Here is a 16826-nt window from a genome sequence, read left to right on the forward strand (position 1 = left end):
TTGGCCGTTGGAAACACTAGACCACCTAAGACGACATATCTTCACTGTGGTGGAATTGATGACAGACAGGGGCGTAGCTATAGGGGATGCGGTTGCACCCGGGCCCAGGAGCCTTAGGGCACCCATAAGGCCTCTCTTCTCCATATAGGGAGTACACTACTATGAATAAAGCATTATAGTTGGGGGCCCTGTTAAAGGTTTGGCATTGGGGCCCAGAAGCTTCAAGTTACACTTCTGATTACAGAAGGTCTACCAGGATGTGTCTGACAAGAACTGGCTGGCCAACTTGACATCTACCGGGACACCAACAGCCCCCACATCACACATCTGCGTTATGAATTTGAAGGGTTGTTCTATCCTTTCATGTTATTCCAGCTGTTGTGTCTCAATTCATATATGAATACATCGGCTTTACTTTTGCACCATTCTTTTTGAATCGCCCTGTAGATTGATCCCCTTGCTACTAGAAATTTTTGGATATACCATAGCTGGAACACAAAAAGGATATTGATATTCTGTATTATTAACTTCAGTGGTTTGGAAGTAAACTCTAGGCAATAAACAACAGCTTGTAGTCTGTAGGGAACTCTGCCGCAGGATACCGCAACGCCCGTGGACAGGCAGCCTAACTAGGACTTATTTGCAAGGTAGGGCTTATATATCAAGCCTCCCCCAAAATCCTGAAAAATCATGTTGGTGCTTATTTTCAGCATAGGTCTTATTTTGGGGAAAATAAGTTATTGATGACCTACACTAAGGACAGGTCATCTATGTTTTTTCACTGAAGTATTTTAAAGTAGTCTTGATTGACGTTTTAGTATACAGCTCCTATAAATAATTATGCGTTTTTATATTTACATACTATAAACTCTGTATGCCACTTGTTAATTTACAGAATCGCCTACAGCAAGTGTGCCTGTAGTATCCACATATCCCCAGGTGACCTCAACCTGCATCATCACTCAGGAGCATTCTTGGTTTAGTTCTTGCTTAAAACATCAGATAAGATTGGGTCTGAACATTGGGTGAGATTATATCTGCAGATCTGATCTGTTTTGTGTACTCTGCATATGGTAAGGTATTAGATCCATGTGCATACTCGATCAGCACAATTCCGCATAAGGAAACTAAAGTCACTATTTGGAATGTCCGTAAATTATGTTAATTTGCCTATGCAGTCATGTCCCATCCTAGCCCGTCCTCACCGGTAATGTTACATTGAACAGTGATCCTGCTGATCATAATCACAGTGTTTTGCTTCTGGCAAAGCATCAGGAATGAGAAGAGGTGAACGTCTCAAGTGGTAATTCTTCTTACTCGTGCCATTTATATCATTACATCTGAAATGAAGAGTTGACTGTAGACTGGATAGACCCTAGATTACAACGCTTCACTGATAATATGAGATAGGGTGCTAACAGTTTTTCCTGAGAGAATTGAAAAGTCTTTGCATGGTGCACTTACTTACAGGTTAGGACTAGAGGTGAGCGAGCATATAAGTACCTGCCCGCTCGTCAGAAAAGATACGGGTGAGAGGTGTGTTGCGGGAGTGAGCAGGAGGAACAGGGAGGGGGGGGGGGGAGGGAGAGAGTCAGACTTTTACCATGGATTTTACTTTTTTAATGCATAAAGTTAAAACTCGTGGCCATACCCACAAGAAAATCCGCATGGAAGACGTATGGAAATTGTAGACAATTGTAACTGAGAATAGAGCTGGATCCACTCGACCGTATATCGGCTCGGTTTTTCACGCCCAGCCGATATACGGCGTCTCTCTCTGCAGGGGGGAGCCTGGAAGAGCCAGGAGCAGTGCTCTGAGCTCCCGCCCCCTCTCTGCCTCCTCTCCGCTCCTCTGCACTATTTTCAATGAGGAGAGGCGGGACGGGGTGGGGCTAATTCTCGGAACTTAGACCCACCCCCGTCCCGCCTCCTTTCATTGCAAATAGTGCAGAGGGGCGGAGAGGGGACGGGAGCTCAGTTTCTGCTCCTGGCTCTTCCATCCCCCCCCCCCCCCCCCCCGCAGATGAGGACACCATATATCGGCTCGGCGTGAAAACCGAGCCGATATACGTTCGTGTGAATCCAGCCTAAAGCTGAGAAATATCTCCTATTTTACTGGCCATTTGATAAGAATCCGCGATCTGTACTTTATTAGAATTGGTTGTAGTTTATTATCTGAGCTTACTCTTTGAGTAATTTGATCTGCTTCCCTGTATATGTACCAGTATAGATGGTTAATTTCTCATCAGTATTATGCTGATCTCTCCTGCTTTTTCAATGAGTAGTTTGCCTTGGACACAACTTAAGGCCCATTTACACGGGCCCATGATCGCTCAAACGACAGTTTGAGTGACAGCTTTGAGCAATCATTTTGCATAAACTATTAAGTAGCTACTCCTCTACTTAAGAGCAATTAAGTATGCAAAGGAAGCCTTAGCTAAATGCAGTTAATAGCCCGAGGGCTCTTATCTGTGCTCAGATCCTTTGTTCTCCATCGGAAAACAGCACTCCCCGTGGAGAACTTCTGATAAGAGTAAATGACGATTTTTAGGTTTGACTGAATTTAAGGATCATCTAGCAGTGCACGATGGGTCCACGTTTAGACGCGCCGATGATCGTTAAAACGATCGCCGATCATCGAGTCTGTCACTCAGGACCTCCGCTATTCACTGGGTGAGTGTGCTTCTACACTGAGATGATTTCTGCAGGACGCCGACAGCTCTTACTTCAGTGGCCAGGCTTGGTACTACAGGCCAAGTGTTACCATGCGGCGGTTGCGGCTCCTCCCAGGGCAGCGGGGTGCTGGGTCCCGCGGTCGGGGCGCGTCCCCCCGGCTTGTGGTCCGGCTGCCGGGGACGTGGGTGCCTGACTGGCGGTGTGCTGGTGGCTCGCGGCGCCGTGTGAGCGCGCGCATCGGTAAGTGCATCTGGCAGCTGCCGTGCCCGAGCTCCCTTTTTATGTGCTGTTGGGAGTTGGCTGCCCCCCTCTCTCCACCTCTGGGCGGAGGCTTTGGTTTAAAAGTCTGTCAGTGACTGCAATCACTGCCAGTTATTGGTTTCCTTCAGAGAGTTAGCTAGTCTGCATCTGTAGGTCTCCTGCCTCTGTCAGCTTGTCTGCTTTCTTGTTTCTATCTGCCAGGTTTTTCCATCTGCCTCAGTATTATCAGTGTTGTTTCGTGTTGGTATTATCATCTGCCTTTCCTGTCGGTATTCTACCCAATCCACCAAGGTACGCAAGCGTCCCTTCCTCGGTCCCTAGATAGTGTAGGGACCGCCGCCCAGTTGCCCGCCTGGGGTTAGCAAGGAGTGGAGGCAAGTAGGCAGGGACAGGGGTTGCGTGTAAGATCCAGGGCAAACGCGGGTTGGCGTAACCAGGGTAGTATACCGTAACACCAATTGAAATGCATGGAATCTTGGCCTGCAATACCCCATCGGGCCACTGCAGTAGGGGCAGAGTTGTCTGCTTCCTGCATGATTTCACCAGCCTGATGAACAGCTGATCATCAGGTGTTCCAGACAACAGGCCCTCACTGATCTACTATTGATCACCTATCCTGATGATAGGCCATCAGTAGTTTACAACGGCCTTCAAAAGAGCATCAATTCTTCTAGGTACACCTGCACAAAGTAAGAGATTTTGTAGGTTTATAGTTAGGTGTATGATTGACCAATTATACCAAACAGGTGATAATAATGATCATTTGCATATGTAGGTCAAAACACAGTCATTGACTGAAACAGACACAGCTCAGTAGGAGGCTTAAAGGGGTTGTCCCGCTCCGAAACGTTTTTTTTTTTTTTCAACCCCCCCCCCCCCCCCCCGTTCGGCGCGAGACAACCCCGATGCAGGGGTTAAAAAAGAACACCGGACAGCGCTTACCTTAATCCCCGCGCTCCGGTGACTTCTTACTTACCCGGTGAAGATGGCCGCCGGGATCTTCTACCTCCGTGGACCGCAGCTCTTCTGTGCGGTCCATTGCCGATTCCAGCCTCCTGATTGGCTGGAATCGGCACGTGACGGGGCGGAGCTACACGGAGCTACACCGAGCCCCATTGAGAAGAGCAGAAGGGACTGCGCAAGCGCGTCTAATTTGGCCATTAGACGGCGAAAATTAGACGGCAACCATGGAGACGAGGACGCCAGCAACGGAACAGGTAAGTGAATAACTTTTGATAACTTCTGTATGGCTCATAATTAATGCACAATGTACATTACAAAGTGCATTAATATGGCCATACAGAAGTGTATAGACCCACTTGCTGCCGCGGGACAACCCCTTTAATGTCAAACTGTTATCAAGTTTTCACTAGCCATTCCATGATAAACCTTTAAGAATGGTCGCCATTTAGTTTTGTAATGCATGCCCCAGAATCTTTACAATCTGTTTTTGCAGTACGCCGCTGAAGTCACAGTAAGTAAAGGAGGTGCACGGACGTGAGCAGGGCATGATATAGCGCTTGTGCGGGATTGCAGTGAACAAAGGAAATCGATACACACGCCAATCAAGAACATGGGCACCTTTGGCGCGGCACTGAGGGAAATATCGGACTCTTTACAGCTCATTATAAAACAGTGCGGGAGTTCCATAATGATGCCATTGTTGCTGAAACATGTTGGGCAGGGGGGCTATAATAGTATTTTAGTTCAGATAGTCCTCTACACAGCAGTACCTGCTTTAGGATCAGGAGTTTGCAGCAAGATCCAAAAACGTTTAATTTTGCTATTGACGCAACCATTGGGCTTAGGGCTCTCACATGGGACATCCTACATGTGAGTACCCAATAGTATTAAATGGGCTTTTAGCAGAACATATTATGTCTTGTTGGCGCAGAGCATTAAGGCAGCACGATTCAGTCCTAAGTTCTTGCTCATGACCTGAAGGTTGCAAGCTCAATCCTCGCATGGTTCAGGTTGCCGGCTCAAGGTTGACTCAGCCTTCCATCCTTCCAAGGTCGATAAATGAGTACCCAGCTTACTGGGGAGTAATAGCAATGGCAAACCACCCCGCAAAAACAGTCTGCCAAGAAAACATCACGATGTGACGTCACCTTGGAGTCACTTGGTGCTTGCACCAGAGGACTTTACCTTACCTATTACGCGAACAACATATGCCATGTGAGTGAGCCCTTACTTTTGCCCTCTTGGGCATTTCTGTTTGAGATTGGGTCCACACCCAAGTCCAGGTCCCTAAGAAGCCACTCTGCCAGATTAAAAGACACCAGTATTGTAAATGCCACATTAAAGGTGGCATCCCTTTACAGACATCTTATTGGGACTCTGTTCTTTTCTACATATGCACAGAATGCATGTACAAGATTGGTACTGAATGATGCATTGTATTTATTTCTTAGGGCAAAGTAAATGATAGAAGTTTTGGGAAAAAAGGAACTTTGATTGTAACACGTATGAACATTGTAATGATTGGAAGAAATAACAGCTGACTTTTTCATGTTCGCTGTCACTGATTCCTATTTGTACTGTAGGTCCCAGAGCGATGGTGTGTGGCCCTCATGTCGTGTTTGATGTATAGACTCTTACTGCCGCTGTAAGACTTTGAACTCGCATGCCCTTGTGTCACATTTCACATTTGCATTACAACGGCTGTCAAGAGATATTGAAATAATAATCCCCAGCACTTTTAGCCATTACCCTCTGGGCAGTGCCACCTTTGTAGATAAAATATTATGCATAAGGGTGAAATCTCATAACTTTATTTATTGTGATGGGATATTTCTCTAACTCAGTACAGCAATCCTGTCCGCCGGCTGTTATAGCAGCCATGTCATAATCACAGGTACCATCTATTCAATTAGTTGCAAGCTGAAAGCGTAAAAGGGAAAATCAATTTCTGAACGGCTGGTGGCTCAGGGCAAGGACATAGTGAAGGAGACAACGTGCAAGGAAAGCATATGAAGCCGCGCGGCATGTGCATAAACAGCCATAGTTCTTAGGGGATGGACCAAAAACCTCTGTGTTTTCAAGCAACGGCTCTGAGACTATTTGTTCTCTGTGATGAGTATTTATTAGCTGTCATCTCTGCTTTATATCACACATAAAATATCTTTTCCTTGCAAAGTGGTGCCATACAAAAAAGGAAGACAGTATCTTCTAAAATTATTGTCAAGCCTGCTCAGTTTGACAATTGCTTTGTCCTGCATGGTTGCAAATTACATTTTTTTATTGGTATCACGTGACCAGCTTTAATAAGGAGGACACTCAGGATTTATATAAGTCGTACGGCAGAATAAAAGACTTACAGGGGGATGGGAAAAAATATGGAAACACCTATGAAATGCATGCCTTACGTTACACGGGATTATAAATCATATTTCAATATGACATTTAGAGACCGATTTTAAGTGGATGTAATAGGACATAGATGCTGCCAGGCAAAAGTGAACATTTGCCCAAGCAACAAGGTTCCATTGGTCAGGGGTTTGAGCCAATCATCTTCGGCTACCAGCTGGGTCTCAAAACCAGCCAGAGCAGGGCAAGAGATGAAGAAAACACAAATTTGCCGGGAAAGCTCTCCCAAGCAGGCGTCAAAAGGGGAGCTCAGTGATAATGGTTAAAATCCCATGCATTTTGTATGGTGTTTCCATATTTTTGTCCACCCCTGTATAGGCTTATACCTGCAGTCCGCCTTCACTAATCCCTGGCAATGAGTTCAAATGGGGCAAAACATGTCTGGCTATACATTTCGCCTGCAGTGCCTGTTGCGTGGTAACAGTAGCATTGAATGAGAACGGTCATAGAGAGTGTACTGAGTATGGGATTCCGAACTGAGGTCTATACAGAGATGCCCTAATTGGTCATACAGGTAAGGGGTTGTCTTTATAACACAACCCTTTTAGGGTAGGTTTACATAGAACAACAATCTAACAGTCGCTGTATCAATCAATAGTTGTTCCATGGTTGATGAATCATTGTCTGGTATAAACAGACAATTGTTTGTCTTTCAATGACTAGCCAACAACCTTGTGATCAAATAATGACGCACTTAGTGCAGTGGGGGGGTTCAGCGACTGTCAGAAATGTCCCCTTGTGTCCATGGATGGTGCTTTACACATGCAGGGACACGAAGGAGCTGGGATGTTTTTCAGTGTTTTGGTTCTGTGGAAAATCACTTGTGAGCATTCAGGAATCTCATTTATCAGGAATGGATCTCCCAATGTTTGGAGATAATTGATTTTAAGTGTGAATGTTATATTGAGTTGCAAACAATGCGTTGGAGTTCTGGTCACTAATAGTTTCGAACCTCTGCAGGCATGTATTATGACCCTGAGACAGGACTCTAAAAAAAGAGGATTATATTAATTCCTCTGGACAACCTTTTTCTCTGAAACGTTGTTTCAGAATGTCGAACTGCTCTATAAAAACCTGATCCGAAGTGCAATTCCTTCTGATTCTCCTGAACTGTTCATATGGTTAATCAACTTCCATTTCTAAGCGTGGCAGCTGGAGAAACCAAGGTAACTGAATCAATTGGTTCAAAATGGATTTCGGTATAAATAATATTGTCTGTGATATACAGTTGGAGGTCTAGAAAAAAAATAATCATAGGATCAACAGTTCCAGAGAAATGAAGCCCACATTGGTTATGGAGATTATTAATGAAAGCCTGCAGGTCAGCTATTGAACCATCCCAGATAATGAAAACATCCGCAATAAATCTTTTGTAAAAGATAATGCATGGATCTACAATTCTTTCCTCAAATGCCTCCATATATAAGTTTGCATAACTTGGGGCAAATTTTGTCCCCGTAGCGGTACCCTTCAACTGTAGATAAAACTGATGATTAAAAGTGAAATAGTTATTGAGTAGTATAAAATCAATTGCCTTTAAAATAAAAAACATCTCCAGGTGGGCATAAAAGGGTTTTGATCCCAAAAATGTTTGACCACATAGATGCCCATAATATGGAGCATATTAGTATATAAGGACCTGAAATCCAAGGATACCCCCCTAGAAACGAGTCTTTCCATACAGTATTCTCAATTATGGATAAAAGGTGCCTGTGTCCCTTAGATATGTCAGCCACCTTCAAATCTTTGGAAGGTGGCGATCTATATATTCCAAAAGGTTGCTTGTGATGGACCCAACCCCCACTATAATAGAATGGCCTGTTGGGTTGTGGATCTTTGGGGAGAAACTAAAAGTACGGTACCACTAGATTCCCGATACACATAAAATCTTTCTAAGTTTTTGTAAGGCATGGGCACTTGTGGGCATGGGCATATTCTATAAATTCCACAAGGGACTTTTTAATATTCAAAGTTCGGTTATTGTCCAGCTTCTTATAGTATTTTCAAAGCCTGCAACAATCTTTCAGGTAGGTTTTCCTTTTTTTCCCCAAACTTTGCTCAACAATTGCTAAGTGTAAAACTATCAGTGGCCTGCTAACAAGTCACTTGAATAACTATTTCAAGCAATTATTTAGACGATAGTGGTACCATGTAAAGCCAGTTTAAATGTTCTCTAAGTACAGTATCATTATTTTAATGCCCTTCTGATCAGGTGATGTTCATTCACTCTAATGCAATTCTCTAAATGAGATATTCACATGATGAGGTCACATTGCAGCTTGCCAGTGATTTCATAAAAATGTGGTGTTTTGACACATATCTATTTCTGATGTCGTTTTTCACCCTGGATTTTACTCCTTTCATCGTGGAAGGGCGAAATTCCCAGCAAAATTCACATCCAAATGCGGATTTTGCTATGGATTAACAGCTAATTTGTGATGGGTTTTTCTGCCATGTATGGAAGTGCCCTTTTCATTTCTCATCATTTCGAGGATATTAGTTTGTTGTTAAAGGGGTATTGTGGGTACTTCATATTTTTTCTAGTGTTCACCCATCCACTGGAACGGGACTGCTGGGACCTCCAACAATCCTGAGAATGGGGGTTCTGTTTCCCCATTCTATTCCCATCCGCAGTGACTTCATGGAATGGAATGCAAATTATGCTTGCCATTGACCAGACCCCCACTGATCAGCTAACGGTAGTTATTCCCTATCCTGTGGATAAGGGATGACCTATAAAGACCAGAATACCCCTAAAAGAATAAAAATACTCTTGTTTACATGCAGAGGCCGGTCACCTGTACATACGGTAGCTGGTCCTGCTCTTAACTGAAAAGTCGATACAATTGTATCCAGTTTTGGCAATGCTCTGGGAGCTGAAATACCTGGTCTCCAAAATGATACTCTGTAACAAAATACCAGACAGGTGTTTCGACTTCCTTCACATTGGGGTTGGGTGCTCAGTTTGGAGCTTCCATTGCTGAATTCTGTTGAAATCCCAGACAAAATAGTGCAGCATGCTGCGTAAACCTTGAGTACATATTTTGGAAAAACAATGTTGTTTTACATGTAGTTTTTTGAGCCAAAGCCAGACATGGATGTCTAAGGAGGTATAAAGGACCCACTTCTTCTCCTTTCTGCTCGATCCGCTTCTGATTTCCACAATCACAAGCATATACTACATAGCCCATTAAATCATCATGTATTGCTCAATTTTACCCGTGGTGGCACTGTTGGAGAATTGGCTACTTGCTACAAAGTTCCAATGCGAATTAGAGCTGATTGTTGGGGGTCTCAGCAGCTGGGCACTCTGTGATCAGCTTTTTTATGGGGGGGGGGGGGGGGACGGGGCCCTTCTAACAAAAAAATCGTCTAAAGCAAACGGCCTCCCACAGTGATACATTTATGTTCTGTTGTTCTTCCACTTAAAACAGGTGGATAATTGTTAAAAATGTCTTGCACCCAGAGGCAATTATTATCTACCCAGTGGATAGGTGATAACTGTTACAGATTGTTGGGTGTCCAACCACTGTGACCCACACTGTTCATCAGATTGGTGCAATCCGTCACCATCACCTGCAAGCACTGTCATAACTATAGGGATGCATCCAGAAGCCTTAGGGGGCCCATATGGCCTCTCTTCTCCACATAGGGAGCCCAGTACTAGGAATAAAGTATTATAGCTGGGGACCCTGTTACAAGTTTTGCATTAGAGCCCAGGAGCTTCAAGTTATGCCTCTGCTTTAAGCGGTTAAGAAAAGTTGGGTGGCCCCAAGATAAACTTTTGCACCCGGTCCCATGAGCCTTTAGCTACGCCCCTGCCCACAAGACTACAATTAGGAAGAGTTTGAATGAAGTGGCAGTTGAGCATATACCCTGTTGCTCCATTCAAAGGTTGTGGCACCGATAAAGTTAGCTAAGCACTGTGAACTTTTGCAATCATTCTATTTATCCTCCAATGCATATTTAATGCATCCTTTTCCCACACCATGACTTACATATGCATTATGAAATGTCTTTAGTTCATGCTTCATGCCATACACGTATGTCACAGTGATGGCATAGGCTCAATAGAAGCCCTGTGGTAATTGACAAGCGGGCTATCACTGTAATGGCCAGGTGTAAATAATCCAAAAAATGACGATATAGTAACAGATGACTGCAGGATCCCGCTATAATGCCCATATACTCTGATCGGACAGATGGAAAAAGTGTTTAAATGGCACAAACCCTTTAAAAAAAACCCTTTTCGACCCTCTTCTTTATCATTCTTGCTTTCTCCTAACGTGGCTCCACAGTTTGTACAGTAAAGGGAATCTGTCAGCTAGAATACAGCGCTCGCTTAGACAGCTGCATAGAAGCCTACAAATAAAGCAAAAATAAAATGCTGTCTCCCTGGATCCAATGTGGCACAATATTATGCAAAGCCGCTCGTCTGGCTCTTTACAGTTCCTCTCCTTGTGACAGTGTTATTATGTTTTTTCACCGCCTATTTTCACAATATCACTCTGAGAAAAAAAATATTGTTTTTCATGCTATTTCCTCCAGTGATGTCATCCCTACTCCTTTCACAGCAAAATGAATTAAATTTCAGGTCTCTTCCCCTCTGGAGAGTTCATTTTCGCATTTCATTTTCTCCTTCACTGGTCTTTTTTATGCCCCGGGATGCCTGAGGTTGGAAAATAAACTCCGGTAAACTGGAGCATCTTTTATTTTTGACGTGAAAGTGCTTAAGGGAACATAGGTTAAGTACCTAAATTCAGGGAATTGCCGTAAGTTACAGAATATGTAATTATTTTTCACAATACAGAGCTGGTAGATTCCCATCACTATAACTAACAATCTATGGAGAAAATAGTACGGATGGAACATTATTAGTCTTTTATGCAAAACGCCAAGGAAATGACTGGACTCATTCCCTAATGTACTTTTGGTAGATTCGTGATTACTGTAGTAAAAAGCCAATTTCGTTATTCCTAAATGACTCACCTATAATATGCTTAAGGGACTCAATTGGTGTCACAGCGCTGCCGACAAGTCCAGAGCATCAGTGCTGGACCGTGTGATGTGATCAAAGCCTAAATACATCACTTGGAGCTGGACGTCAAGGGAGTAACATCTCCCTTCTATCATTGTATGGCTGAGCTGTCAGTTGTCTCGGTCAGCCTACCGGCGTGTTTCTGTGGGTATGTGAACCGGTATCTATAAATGGAGGATGTTTTCGGTTATGCTTTTGGTTTTCCTTTGTATACTGGTCTATTCTTTGGTGCAACTTCACCCCTGAGCTCATTTCAAATATAGAGTATTTAGGATACTGTAAGTTTGTCTGTACCTTCCTAGTTCCTTTGGCACCCATTCCTTTGTCTCCTCTTATTTGTTTCTTCTGTCTTGTTCCTTCCTTATATCTGCCTTTGTTCTTATGGCATCTAGGGACAGTTAAGGAATCTAGCTAGGTTACAGCCATGTGGTTGCCCTTTTCAGGGCGGGTGCTCTGCTTTTGTGGCAGATTCAGATAGAGCAGATATAGAGGAAGAACTTATGCTAGTTATGCAAAGTTGGTGTCAAATGAATGATAAAATATTATTAAAGTTTGCATTGTGGTTCCACTTTGGATTTGTGTCTGTAGCTCTAAAAACTATTACCTTCTCCTGGCACTTCAGAAGTATATTTTCCAGAGCTACAAGTCGGGCTTGCTCAGTAAGAACAACCAGCAACAGCTTTTGTTCTATTCATCTCTTGGGACTGGATTGCTGACCAATAACTGGACAGCAATTAGCGGCACATAGACAGGAAGAAAGTGCAAAGCAGAGAATTATGGTAAATGTAGTTTCAAGCTGCATGTCACCAGGGTTGTAATGGCCAGCTTGGAAAATAGCAATATGGGGAAACAGAAATGGAGACCAGGATAAGGAGGTATTGGCCGCAAGATGTATACCCATAACCATAACATAGCGCCAACACCTTTCATATCTAGAATTTTTGAAAATTTACTTCACGACAAGATTATCCCTTTACGTTTTGCTTCCGTCTGTTTCCTTTGTTCATTAAACTTTTCTGCACCTTTGGCATCTCTGTTATCCCCAGAGTCTTACACATCACTTTTGCCTTTGTCGGTATCATCGACAGGCCTGAAAGAGACGTGCAGACTGGTATGCTAATCAGTCACACGGACACTGATCCGCCGTGTTTCTGGACGATAAGACGGACGCACCGCGTGCGGACGAATCTCCGCATGACCGGCTCTATTGCCAGCCATGTGTTCTATTTCCCGCCCGGTGCGGAGAGTCGTCTGCACCTGCAGTGCGCCCGTCTCATCGTCCAGAAACACGGGCGGATCGGCGCCCATGTGACTGAGCCGTTATAAAGAACTCTCATGGTAGAGATCTGTAGTAAGCAGTTATGTGGTTTTATACTAAAGCTAATCTCATACACATGTAAGAGTTGTGTGCAGGAGACTGTGTAGTGGCTCAAGGAGTCCATAATATATGTGCAACTATATGGTGCTGTCGTGTTGGTATATCACATGATAGTTCTTCTCAAGGCGCAGTGCTTCTGGGTGCAAGTAATATTTCCGTAAAACGGCATTAAAATAGAGCATGCTGCTACAGAACTCTTCAGAAATCAAACCGTGCAGTAAAGCCTTATCCTAGTTTTTGCGCGCCTATTACAGCACCATAAAAACCATAATAACTCACTGTATAAAAGGTATCACATTAACTTCTAGTCTGAGGGCAGGAGGAAGTGTCTTGGACTGTCAATGCAAAGTGTGCATGAGGTCATCTTACAACTGCCATCGTCATCTTAGGTGGCAGCAAAGAGTTCCGGGAATCAGCGAATCCTTGACACAATAAGTGAAAAGGAGGGCACCGGGTACTGAACATTTAAAGGGGTTGTGTCAAGTTAGAAAGTTATCCCCATCTACAGGATAGGAGATAACTTTATCATCGATGAGGGTCCAACCACTGGGACCCCTAAATATCCAGAGAGTGGGGTTCGTTCAATCCCAGAGTAAATGGAGTGAAGGTTGCTTAGCCGTACCGCTGATCTATTGTCTTCAATGACAGTGCTGGAGATTGCTGAAGCTCTTGAACTCTGCAATGTCCAGTGCTGTAATTGAAGTGAATAAAGCAGCAGCATGGCTGCGAGACCTCCCCTCCATTTAGACCCCTAGTGAATGGACTCACATTCTTATGATCGGCGGGCATCCCAGCCTCAGTCGGACCCCCACCGATCATAACATTATCCCCTATCCTTTGGATAAGGGATAACTTTATAACTTGGCACAATCCCTTTAACTACAAATGTGTCCTTTTTCCTTAATTAAAGAGGTATTCTCTCTTCAGACCTCTATGGCATATCCACAAGATATGCCATAAAGGTCATATAGATGAGGGTCCTGTTCTGCTTCCCATCGCCCCCAACCTGGCTGTACAACATGGTCTGGGGTGATCGGGTGAAACAGCTGACAAAGCTTCGCTATGCTGTTTTTGTGACTCCCAAGGAAGTCCATGGGAGTTATGCAAATGGAATAGCACAACAAGCTTTATTGTTTCCATTATCTCCAAGTTAAGCAAACATCTATGGGATTTACATAAACAGTGCATTTGGCTGTTTCCAGAGTCATGACCACCCAGCCACCTTGTACAGAGTGGTGTTCCCATTTCACCATGTGCAGCCAATATGGGAACACCACTTTAATTAATTACAATTTCTTACTAAACCAATACAATCCAATCGTGCAGCTTTCTAGCATCCTCTTGATAGGCTGCAATTCACATCACAGCCACTGGGTGACTACACATAGACTTATTTAGCATAGACATCTCCTGACTGAGTATCGCAAAATCATGTTTTTTAATTTTTATTTTAAAGCTCACCATTTCATACCACACACCCTAAAATAGGTTGAGCCAAGAGGAAAGCTAAGTAAGAACACTTATGTATGCAAATTTCCATTTATTTCATGGGGAACACAAGGATTTACTAAAACAAACATATTAGTTGAGCTGACAGCTCTCTTTATGTAAGACCTGAAAATCTAAAAATCTAATCCAAGAATTTTCAGAGCAGCCATGGTATCAGAGGTATTAAGCTGTTACAGTAGTGTCCTCCTGTGTGGTGATCCAAGCAAGAACATTGAGGATTAATCTGATCTCAGTACAAGCAATAGATTTCATGCGATGAGTGCATATACCGATTTGTACAAGGTGAACATTGTCTTGTATTTGTCCTCTATGGACAAAATGATTTGCAAGTCAAATGCATATTACAAAAACTGCATGTGCTCATATATAGCAATTAGGCTTTCAGTCCTTGTAATTACCTTTCATGTCTCTTCTTTATCTACAGCCTGAAGTACATGGTAAAACAACTTGAGAATGGAGAGGTCAACATTGTCGAACTGAAGAAGAATTTGGAGTACACAGCTTCATTGCTGGAAGCAGTCTATATTGACGAGACAAGGTGAGACTTTCACATTAATCACTCGCGTACTTCACAGCTTGATACATGCACTTTGCAGCGTCTCCGATAAAGAGTAGTAGGTCAATTATATTTTGAACGTCAATCACAGGAGTAAAAGCACAGATCTATCACAACGGGCAGGTGCCCATCAGTGAAGGTTATTCAATGTTTTTACATTTTGTCTTGGAGTTTGGAAGGATATTAAGTCTAATGAATCCAAGTCTACTGGCTAAAAGGTTTAGCTCATTGTTTTGGATTAATCGAGCATTGAAATGGACTTAGGTTTTTATCCTAATGCATGTATATGGAATTAGACCATAGATCTCTCATGAAAAGGATAATTTGTCCAAAAACTAGAATTTCTCTAATGGAGAAAACGAAACGTCTTTCATGATAAATGGAATAATTCTGGAGTTTGAGAAGTATTCATCCATAGGTTAAAATATAGAAAAAAATAAGTGACTTGGTGACTTCTGCTTTTCTCGGAGCCTGGCAGGAGCTGTCACGATGGATGGGCTCTGTAAGAATGCATTGAGCTGCACAACTTGGCAAATATAGTGCATCTGTGACACATTAGCTGCCAGCTTTGTATAATGTGACACAATTGAACGACGTCAAGTCAAGGAAAATTGACAAAAATGAAAAATAAAGTCTAAAAAAAAGTTAGGATTCGCAGAAGAGTTGCACAAAACTATTACATTTCAGCCTTAGGCTTGACAGTTGTTTCCTTAAAGAAGTTGATACGGTACTGTTACCCAAAAAAAGGATGTATGAAAGTCACAATTTTCTTTATTCCCTATTAAAACATATTGATTTTCAGAAAAAATAAATATAAAATTGGATCTGTGGCTGCCCTCATAATACTGACTGTTACCTTCTTCATTTACAGGCAAATTCTCGATACAGAAGATGAGCTACAAGAAATCCGTTCAGATGCGGTTCCTTCTGAGGTCAGAGACTGGTTGGCTTCTACATTCACACAACAGACGCGAGCAGTCGGTCGAAGGTCTGAAGAGAAGCCCAGGTTCCGTAGCATTGTACATGCTGTACAAGCAGGGATATTCGTAGAAAGGTATTTTATCTCTTCGACATCGGCAATACTTGGTTGTTTGGCAAATGGAGTTATTCTCCACACATGCTGTACACAATGCAAACATGAGATATAGGAAATTATAGTGATAACGCTATTACCTTCCAATCATCCCTGTTTAAAGTTTTGCTAATTTATTGTTAATTGGCTTTGGTGGAGATCTAATTCATTCTGCTAGAGAATAATGAGCATGTAGGTGTATGGTATTATGGTAAGTATTAAACATCCCTTAACCCCTTAACGACCTCCCACTGGTTTGGGAGCTGGCATGTTTCTGACAGCTGACACCCACCTGCAAATGCAGCGATCGTAGCTTGTGCCGATTGCTGCAGTTAACAGTTTAGAGCCCCATCACCCCCCTACAGCACAATTGCAGAGTGACGATGGGTTCAAATGGCAGCCTGGGGGCTATTGAATTCTCCCAGGGATTGCCATATATTACAGTGTATTAAAGAGAATCTGTCAGCTTGAACATAGTAACATAGTATGCTAGGCTGAAAAAAGGCAAATGTCCATCCAGTTCAGCCTGTTTCCACTCCCCTCCCCCTACCCTCTTGTTGATCCAGAGGAAGGAAAAAAAACAGTGGGCAGAAGCCGATTTACCGTACTGTGGGAAAAAAAAATCCTTCCTGACTCCATAATGGCAGTCATAATAATCCCTCAACATTTGAGATCAACAACCCTTCTGGTTATTTAAAGGGGTTGTCCCGCGCCGAAACGGGTTTTTTTTTTTTTCAACCCCCCCCCCGTTCGGCGCGAGACAACCCCGATGCAGGGACCTAAAGAAAGCTTACCGGAGCGCTTACCTTAATCCCCGCGCTCCGGTGACTTCTATACTTACCGGTGAAGATGGCCGCCGGGATCCTCTTCCTCCGTGGACCGTAGCTCTTCTGTGCGGTCCATTGCCGATTCCAGCCTCCTGATTGGCTGGAATCGGCACGTGACAGGGCGGAGCTACACGGAGCTG

General features: G+C 43.4%; 1 protein-coding gene across 4 annotated transcripts in view; it reads left to right on the forward strand.

The window, feature by feature from the left end:
- PDE1B (phosphodiesterase 1B) overlaps positions 1 to 16826 on the forward strand; it is a 320979-nt gene that overhangs the window by 254763 nt on the left and 49390 nt on the right. For all 4 annotated transcript variants that reach the window (XM_066584309.1, XM_066584308.1, XM_066584311.1 and 1 more), the window contains 2 exons: positions 14656 to 14769; positions 15659 to 15841. In XM_066584309.1, coding sequence (XP_066440406.1) covers positions 14656 to 14769; positions 15659 to 15841 — 297 coding nt within the window. The remainder of the gene's footprint in view (positions 1 to 14655; positions 14770 to 15658; positions 15842 to 16826) is intronic.

The sequence above is a fragment of the Eleutherodactylus coqui genome, chromosome 1, assembly GCF_035609145.1.
Source record: "Eleutherodactylus coqui strain aEleCoq1 chromosome 1, aEleCoq1.hap1, whole genome shotgun sequence".
Taxonomy (NCBI): domain Eukaryota; kingdom Metazoa; phylum Chordata; class Amphibia; order Anura; family Eleutherodactylidae; genus Eleutherodactylus; species Eleutherodactylus coqui.